Here is a 10436-nt window from a genome sequence, read left to right on the forward strand (position 1 = left end):
TCATATCCCCCTAATCTCGTGGACACTTATCTTAGTTCATATCCTTGCAATCTTTTTTAGCTAAAATACTTTTTAAAAATGTATTCTTTCTTTTCAGTACTATCTCACATTCATCAATTTTTTCTTTATTATTTCAAGGATAACATGTTTCTATGATCTAAATTAAACCATGCCATTTCCCCCCTTAATTTCCTTTATTGGCTTTCCTTGGTCTTCATGATTGTATTGTGCACCATGCTAGAAACTCATTGTGTCTATGTAATTAAATTTTCCTTCATTTCTTTCTTTTTATTTCCATAGAAGCTAGGATGTGTTTCCAATGTCTCTTGCACCTTGCCTGACTTAATTCTTGGCAATGAAATAGGAGGTAAAACACTGTGTGCAGGTTTACTCACTTGCTTGAGAGGATGTTTGCTGGAATTCCACTTCTCCCCACTTTGGCTGGCTTCCCTGGGAATGACCACAGTAACCATGGGACCAGCCAGTGAAAAATGTCAAAGCCCCCTGTCACGGAATGATTATTTCACACTAAACCTGGGATCCTGTCCTGTATTATTCTTCTTTAAAGACCTCAGAATCGTTCAGGTTTTCTATTTTTCCACTTAGTTTAACCAAATTAACATAGATGTCTTGTTTTCTCTACTTGTCTGCATGAATTATCTAAAAATTTCTTCACTCTCACCCCCTCATTTTACATGGTCATTATATACCATCTGACTGCACACACCTGGCCCCAGTTGATTGGTTCAACAGTAGGTGATATACCAAACATGGTTCAACCAGAACCATTTCCTTCAACTGTGTGAATAAGAACCAAGAGAAAGTCATTTTCCCTCTGTGTCTCTAGACGTAATTTTTTTGAATTTGGAAATTGTTGGACATATCTCCCTACACACTGATTGGAGAAAAGTCAGAACTCAGATATCAGGTACACAGAGGAGAATTAAATAGATGTACAAACATCAGCAAACATGACATAAAGAGATACGAGTGCTTGTTTCAAGTTATTTGCCAGACCCAGATACTGAGCTCAGGCCCTTGCAGCTTCTATGGGTACTATGAGACACACCATTAATCATGAATATATCCTACTATCTCCATTTGGTGAATTTATTTTGATTTTCTGCAGTTTGTAGTTGGAAATCTAGCTACCAAATGTTTTTTCCCATGCCCAGCCTCCGAGAAGAGAGGCATACAATTAGATGCTAACATTAACTCTATGTTCAAAATGATTTGTGAAACTCTTGTCACCTGGACCCTGAAATGTCGGGGTCATCCTAGGCTCTTCCTCACAGTGAGGTGACACAGGTGACAATGACAGTTACATTATCCTTGAGAAAAGTAACCAAGGGATAGTGACAGGGAAGTGGAATGAGGAGGCTAGAGCAGAGAGAATATAAGTCAGATGGTTTATGAGCACATATGATTTAGTCTGCTTACCTCATCCCTTCTTGTGCTGTTTATCTGGTACATCAATTCCTCTTGAAACATTTAGAAGTCCCTAGCTGAATCAAAGTCTATCAACACATTCTCTATGCATGGAATAAAAGAAAACATATCATCTTTAAAATCTCATCCATTTCTCTGGCTTTCTCTTCATAATTCACTTATGCTGCTTTGCATATAGTTTCCTGTTCATACTTTCTCAAGTATTTAAGACAAATTATTTGTAATTTATTTTAATTATGTCTTGGCTAGTATTCATAGCACTTAAACTTCTTTAAGGACTTGCATAAATTTTTGCATCACTTTTTAAAAATTATTTTTATTAACATATAATGTATTATTTGTTTCAGGGGTACAGGTCTGTGATTCATCAGTCTTACACAATTCACAATGCTCACCAGAGTACATACCTTCCCCAATGTCCATCGCCCAGTCACCCCATCCCTCCCACACCCCTCCACTCCCACAACCCTCAGTTTGTTTCCTGAGATTAAGAGCCTCTTATGGTTTGTCTCCCTCTCTGGTTTCATCTTGTTTCATTTTTCCCTCCCTTCCCCTATGATCCTATGTCTTGTTTCTCAAATTCTTCATATCAGTGAGATCAAATGATACTTATCTTTCTCTGATTGACTTATTTCACTTAGCATAATACCCTCTAGTTCCATCCACGTCATTGCAAATGGCAAGATTTCATTTTTTGATGGCTGCATAATATTCCATTGTATAAATAAATAAATGTGTGTGTGTATATACACATCACATCTTCTTTATCCATTCATCTGTTGATGGACATCTTGGCTCTTTCCACAGTTTGGCTATTGTGGACATTGTTGCTATAAACATTGGGGTGCATGTACCCCTTTGGATCCCTACATTTGTATCTTTAGGGTAAATACCCAGTAGCACAGTTGCTGGATCATATGGTAGCTCTATTTTCAACTTTTTGAGGAACCTCCCTGCTGTTTTCCAGAGTGGCTGCACCAGCTTGCATTCCCACCAACAGTGTAGGAGGGTTCCCCTTTCTCTGCATCCCCGCCAACATCTGTCATTTCCTGACTTGTTAATTTTAGCCATTGTGGCTGGTGTGAGGTGGTATCTCACTGAGGTTTTGATTTGGATTTCCCTGATGCCAAGCAATGTTGAGCACTTTTTCATGTGTCTGTTGGCCATTTGGATGTCTTCTTTGCAGAAATGTCTGTTCATGTCTTCAAATTGCATCACTTTTAATATGCAATTTTGTAATTTATTTTTTTTAGTTTACATTATCCAGTATTTACAATTTATATTGTCATTTGTAGTGTATTATTTGATAACTTTTTAATACCCACGTAGATGGGATTTTTCAATGTTATTAATGTCTTTTTATTTTCGATACCATATAAAAACCTGTATTTCCTTATGTTTTATAGGATGTATTGATTGCTCTGGGGATGGGACATCCTTAGGAGTCCAAACTCAGCCTACACAATCCAGTGTTGATACAGCAGTTAAAGTTGTTGTCAAGCTGCTAGTTTTCATGACTATTGCACAACTGTGAGAACTGTGATGGTATTAGGTCAAGTTACAATGCCACAAACCTTGTTATTCCTACCAAAATTCATCAGTTTTTACTGAGTAAATTCTCCTCACATTATTTCTAACCTTTGGTTGATATCCAGAGCAATTGAAAAAATTGATTTAACATTTTTTAGTATATTCTTTGCTTTATTAAAGACATAGTGATTCACAAAGGTCTTTGGTCCCCCATTATAGAAGTCCTCTACATTTCTTTTATCTCTTCTTTTTTTTTCATTGAAAAGAATGGTATCACTTATTAATATCATTCATCATTACGTGGATCCATATATTTTTGATGCTATGGACATAAAGAAAATTTAGTAATCATCACTAGAAACATCTTCATATTTGTATTATTGGTATGTAAGATTTTCTATAAGTCGAATTGGTGGGAAAATGTAAAACGTTGCTTTTTTTGTGGTGGAATGTCAATTTTCACCATTGAAGAATCATTGTAGGAATTAGGGATTTTTTTTCACATCAAATACATTATGATCTGTGCATCTGAACTGATCAATAGTAGATAGCTACTTCGTATGGGTCTCACACAAAGTTATCAGCATATCCTTAGGGGATAAATTCAACACACATGCAATTTTTAAAGGGAAAAAAATTAAGAAATAAGAAAAGAGTGTATGTTGCAATTTTGTTTACATGATAGAAAAAATCACTGACAATAGCCACTTAAAAATAAAACTTGTTTCTTGTCACTGTGCTTCTAATCTCTGTTTGCACCATCTTATGAGCCATTGTTGTCCATATTGGACCCCACCAGTGGAGGTACAGCTAAGTCTCTGCAATCAGCCATGGTTATATCTGTAGCATTTGCTTCTTAAATCTGTGGTTCCTTTTGCCCACTCTCACCAAATTTAGCATCTAGGATAATTCTGACACACAATTCTCTTCTGTGATACATGATTTGGGCATGATAATGTTATGATTTGTAAAATCAAACCTCATTCTTTATCTCACATGCTTTTAATGCTGCTTATTCTGTTTCCAAGGTAAATAAACCTTCTGTTTCCTTATCCTCTCCAAATCTGTAACTTCTTTTTATCTCACCGCTTCTCCCATCAGTGTATAAATGAATCTGACACACCCTCAACACAACCTTAGCTAATAAGTTATATTTTATTAATTTCACTTTACAACACATAGTTAAAGTGATCATAAAACTTCAAGAGGTTGAGGGTTTGGAGCCCAATTTGGAAACTCAGCTTTTGACATAGATCTTCATCCAGTTGATCTCCTGTTTGCAAAACCTCAACATTACTTGGTCAATATTTACTACCTTCTTCTTTAGGGAAAATCTGGATGTAATAATTTTTGTTAAGTGGCTGAAATATACCAAGAATTCTTCTGAAACTTTGGGATGGTACATGGACATATGCAATGTTTTCACATTAAGATTAAAATCACAAAATTTAAAGAGAACCTTAAAGATAGTACACATCAATTTCCCAGCCAAAATGGTAAATAATACCTAAGTTTAGCAACAATGACCACATTTCTGCTTTCTGTTGGAGCACTTTCTATTTGATGTGTGTTCCACATTTTCAATAAACCTACTTGTTTAAGATTGTTTCTATAAAGCTATATATTTTATAGAAATATACTTTATAGAAATATAAAGCTATACATTTTCTTTTTTTAAGATTTATTTATTTGTCTGGGGGGAGAGGCAGAGAGAGAGAGAGGGAGAATCTTAAGCAGACTCCCCACTGAGTGTGGAGCCAGACATGGGGCTTGATCTCATGACTCTGAGATCACGACCTGAGCTGAAATCAGGAGTCAGAAGCTCAACAGACTGAGCCACCCAGGTGCCCCAAAGCTATACATTTTCAGTACAGTTCTTTGTACATTCCTTTTCTATAGATTACATCTTCTCACATCAACTCAACTACTTTAATTTTTTCCTGTTCACCCAACCACTTGGATATTATCTTCTTGACAAAGTATTACTTATCTCTATCCTCTGAAAGATGCTTATTATGAGTTAACATAGTATCTTTTATTTTATTTGAGCAGCATGAAATTAAATAGGGTTATTACTTCACTTATTTCAGCATCTAGCTTTTACTTAATTATTGTTTACAAAGGTATACCTGCCATTTTTAATGGAGAATGGAAATTATGTTGTCCATGTTAACTTATGCTTAACAAACTAAATACAAAATTATTTATATATATATATAATATAGAACTGTACAATTTTTTTTGTCTAAATACAGGATTTCAATATTAATATTTCCTTTTTTTGGTTGTTTATTTGGAGCTATGTGATTCTTGAATATTGATTCTTCATTATTTCCAACTTGTCTGTTCACTCAGTATAATACCTAGAAGTCTGTGGTTTCACAGATTAAATTTATTTTGAGTTAAAGAAAATAAACAATATTTGGAATATTTTTCACATAAATGCATTGTACAATAGACAAGAAATTATGATAATTTAAAAATATTTTTACAAGTTTATGGGTTAAAGAAATAATCAAAATTTACATAAGAAACACATATTTAAGTAATTAAAAAGCAGGCAATATAATTAAGTGATTATAGCCCCTAAATTGAAAGTATTTGTAGACTCTGTAAATAAGATTAAGTAAATGTAAAAAAGCTAAATTAGAGAGCAGAGAATTGACCTAAAATAAGATATGTCTAAAAACCAAATCTCAAATTAACTGATTTTTTTTCTCCCAAACATTCTTTCTATTGTAAAATTTTTCTAGAAAATAAAACACCTAGTGGAAGGAATATATTATTGCCATTAACTTGTGAAATATCTTGGTCCCATATATGATTCCACTAAATACTGGGGACAGGGAACACAGAAAGAATCTAGCCAGTGAGCAGCCAGCTGGTGCAGAAGACTGTAGGCAAGCCACTCAGCAAAAGGACAAATTATCTCAGAGAACAAACTGATCATTCTGCTGCAGGGTGTTCAGTCCAGGTAACCACCTGGGACCTGGGGAGTGAGAGTAAATCCCACAGGTGCATAGACAACACCCATGATGTCACAGCACCTGTCTGAGCAAGGTCACCTACATAGGTCATTAGGGACATTGGATGTTTGAGCTAGATGACCTCTTTGTGATGGGACACAGTGTATGCAGTGTCTACATCCCAGATGACATGGACATCACTTCTATCTGGTGCAACATCAGTGACAAAGGGCAAGGGCCATGGGGAATTTGTCTCCAAAAGTTTGAAGTGTAGTTGTTTCTTTAGAAAGTGCTAGCCCCTACTCAGTCTCTGCAAAGTTCTATTAAGCCTACTCCCAATTTACCTCCATATTAGCGAAGCATGGTTTTAATATTAAGTTAAATTAATTTTTATTGGCAATTGAAAAATACCTATGAGCAGGAAATTCATGAGCTTATTGTAAAGGATTGTGTCAGACTCATCCACTGAACATTGATCTACATCCTTTGGAGATATGCACTGATTAAACTCCACAGCAGCTGAATGTGTATGTATGTAACTTTGTCCTATGTGTCAGTCCAAGAGACAGGAAGGGAAAGAAAGGTTGAAAATTTTGAAGACCAGAGAAGGGAATATGAGAGTTGTAATTGGTGCATTCTAATGAGATGGTACTTCTCCTGATACCACATTTTGGACAAGCTCACACTTTTCATTAGTAAATATATATGTGTATGGGGAGAAGGATATGGGGAAAAAAAGATGGTAAGTTTATATCTGCAATTAAACCTGTAACCCTAAAATTTGATTTAAGCCTCCCTCCAGAAGATAATTCAATAAATTAAAATGTAAATCTGTTTTAAATTTAAATCATTTTACACATAAGTGATACATAACAGTCTCTTACAGATCACAAATACTGAAATAAAAATGCATGGGAAAAAAAGTGAACAATTACAAATATCCTATATGGTTAGTTTTATGTGATATTGTCACTTTTGATTCTAAATATTGAATTCCTTTCCTTCTCTAACCAAGACTTAGAAATAAGCCCTATTTGTGAAAACCCAGCAAAAATAAACAACAATTACATGAAAGCCCAGAGTCCATATATAAGACTGGTGATTTACTTTGTACATAAATGGGTCCACACACTTGAGTATTAACAAAACGCAGTTACTTAGAAATATCCTAATGAAAAATGTAGGATTCAACCAACCTAGAAAGTTCATTCAATACCTAGTTCAGAAAATTTACCAAGCAAATCAGAGAAAGGAAGGGATCCTTGTTCTGGTAGCTGCATTCCATAAAGCTTTCTTTACTTCCTTGTTCCTGAGGCTGTAGATCAGAGGATTCAACAGGGGGATCACCATTGTGTAGAACACAGAAGCCACTTTGTCCTGATTGAGGGAATAGCTGGAACTAGGTCTCAGATAGGTATAGATGGCGGTGGCATAGAACAGAGTTATAGCTGTCAGGTGAGAACCACAGGTTGAGAAGGCTTTGCGCTTCCCCTCCCCTGAATGCATATGGAAGATGGAGAAGAGAACATAGGAGTAGGAGGTCAGGATGACCAGCAAAGCCCCAACAATATTCACACCAGCAAATGTGGAAAAGATGCTTTCATTCAGGTGTGTGTCAGAACACGAGAGCCTAAAAAGTGGAGGGCTGTCACAGAAGAAATGATGAATGACATTAGAACTGCAGAATGGCAAGCTGCTCACGTAACTTGTGTTAACCATGGCGTTCAAGAATCCTGCTGTAAAAGCCCCTGCTGCCATTTTGAGGCAGACTGTCCTGGACATGACCAAGGGGTAAAGTAGTGGGTTGCATATGGCCACATAACGGTCATAGGCCATTAACCCAAAGAGGATGCATTCAGTTGTGGCCAAGGCGATGAAGAAGTACAGTTGCAGGAAGCAGCCAGCAAAGGAGATGGTTTTTTTCTCTGATAATATGTCTACCAGCATCTTCGGGGTGATGGTGGAAGAGTAACAAACATCCACAAAGGACAGGTTAGCCAGGAAGAAATACATGGGTGTGTGAAATCGGGAATCAGTCCTGATTAGGAGGATCATCCCAACATTCCCCAAAACTGTAAGTGTGTAAATCACCAGAAAAAGCAAAAAGAGGACAATCTGTAGCTCCATCACGTCTGCTAATCCCAACAGGATGAACTCAGTCAGTGAAGTGTGGTTTCTTCTGGTCATTTGTTACATGTATATAGTTTGCTTAAATTTCCATTAGGTCTAAATATTTTCCTCTCCTAAGTTTATAAGAAATAGAAATGTTAATGAGGTCATCTACACATGGGGGAAAAACACAACCTAGGATAACACAACACAGTAAATCGAGTAAGAGGAAATTGGGGGACAGATAGATCAGGCTTTGAATGTAATGAACAAGTGTCTGTATTGAATCAGGGTTAGGGGTCTCTCAACTCACTAGTGCAAGACCACACACTCCCATTCAGTTTCTGCAAAAGTAATATGTGTTGTTCTGTTCTTTCATTCCAGCCAACATCCATATGCAAATGATAAAAATATTCTTGCTTCAAATTCTCTCATTCTGTGAACAGATATGTGTGTTTAATTGAAATCTATTTTTTTCACTCAAGACCACTCTGAATATTCTTCAACACCAAAACTCCCAGAAATCGTTCTTGTCTACCCCAAGTAGCAAATATAATGACCATTTCAAATAACCAATACTTTGACACCTCTCATAGTCTTATTAATGATTTTGTAGTGTTTTAAAAGGGAAGGGAATGAAGCAATTTTTCTTGTTACAAACACACTCTCAAGTAACATCATGTAGTAGCAGACATGCTAGTTGTCCACCTCCATGAATAACGGCATCAAATCCTGCTAAATTCCTTCCTAGTGTCTTACCTGTGTAGTCTACTATTTTCCTTTTTATTCGGAGTTCTCAGTTGAAGCTTAAAAATCAAAAGTAGAAAATTTTTATTTTTTAAATGAAATGCAATGCAATGAAAATTCAAATTAACTATTTGTTAACCATTTGAATTCTAGAAACCTTAATAAATACACATTGCCATGCATTAATGTGACTTTTATAAAAAGAAACGGGTAACCATGGGAACAAGATTATGGATTTTAATTGTGAGTCAATCCTCTAAAGGCAGAAACTCCAGTCTCAAATGAGAACATATTATGATCACATGCATATATATGGAATCAAACATTATGCAGACCTTGTATCATAAAAGGCGTTCCTGATCTCTGTGTTACTTTAAAGTCTTGCCCAAATAACTGATGAATCACTATATTATATACTATATATTAACTACATTAGAATGTAAAAAAAATTAAAAATAGTCTTTTGTCAAAGCAAAAGATTAATGTTAATAATTTTAATTGGCTATTTATGTTTCCTCTCTCTTTGCCGCTTATTCCAAATGGGTACATGGCCCAATACCAATATATTATTCTTCCCTTCCCTTTCCAATAATTGAAAGAATTATTCTTCTTTTCCATTCCCTTTGTGCGTATGTGTGTTTGTAGTGTGTGTGTGTGCACCTTTCCCTTTGTCTTGGCAAGTATATCTTTTAATCCAACTGTCTTCTTGAGTGAATTAATGACAATGAGAAATTAAATTCATTGTACAATGTTAAGAAATACCATGCCCTGAGCAAATAATACAATGGATCAGAAAACCTAACTTCTTTTTTTATGATTTTAGAATTGTGTTGGCTTTTGCAATTAATGTCTGTAATTCCGATCCTATAAGGGAATGAAACAACAGATTTTCCAGATCTAAATACAAGTAAAGCAAAGTATAAAACCAAAACAAAAACGAAAAACAGGGCGCATCTATACATGCAGAGTCTATTTCCATAGAGAAGTCATAACATATTAAAAAATTTCCACTTAAATTCCCAATTAATCCTCCACACCAGCCTTTGAGGTTACATTATTATTTTACACAATTTACAGCTGAGGTTTCAAGCTATTACATGACTTTTCAATAGACAAACTGTTAAGAATTGGAAGAATCAATTTGAGCACAATTTTCAGCCGAAAGAAATAATACCCAGCTACTAACTTTCTTGTTCCATCTCATTTTATCATAGTTTCTTAGAAGATTACAAATATATATAAACACACATGTTACATATATACATATGTGTGCATATGTGAATGTATCTTCCAGTAAATACAATCTTCCCATCATCAGAACAGGCAGAGTACTTCTGCATCTAAAGAAGATTTTTAACCTCACTAATATATTGCTTAAAAACTTGACTTGTAAGGATGTCATCCTTATGCCATTAAAAACCACCTCCTAATTGATCTCTAAAAAATACATAATGTTGACTTATTTCGCTCAGCATAACACCCTCCAGTTCCATCCACGTCATTGCAAATGGCAAGATCTCATTCCTTTTGATGGCTGCATAATATTCCATTGTAAATATACACCACATCTTCTTAGAAAGACATGTATCATATGACCTCACTTATAAGAGGAATTCTTCATCTCAGGAAACAAAC

At 35.4% G+C, this 10436-nt stretch overlaps 1 protein-coding gene across 1 annotated transcript; it reads right to left on the reverse strand.

Annotated features, from left to right (window-relative positions):
• Window positions 1–3037: 3037 nt before the first annotated feature.
• On the reverse strand, window positions 3038–8132 carry LOC102734438 (olfactory receptor 5F1-like; the record flags this gene model as incomplete). Its single annotated transcript, XM_006728573.2, has 2 exons — window positions 7245–8132; window positions 3038–3087 (listed from the first exon to the last, which is right to left on the reverse strand). Coding segments are annotated over exons 1-2 (938 nt in total), but the record flags the coding sequence as incomplete, so codon positions are not given.
• Between the last annotated feature and the right edge of the window lie 2304 nt (window positions 8133–10436).

The sequence above is a fragment of the Leptonychotes weddellii genome, unplaced genomic scaffold (assembly GCF_054177405.1).
Source record: "Leptonychotes weddellii isolate Sample4059 unplaced genomic scaffold, ASM5417740v2 HiC_scaffold_1318, whole genome shotgun sequence".
In the NCBI taxonomy this organism is placed as follows: Eukaryota; Metazoa; Chordata; class Mammalia; order Carnivora; family Phocidae; genus Leptonychotes; species Leptonychotes weddellii.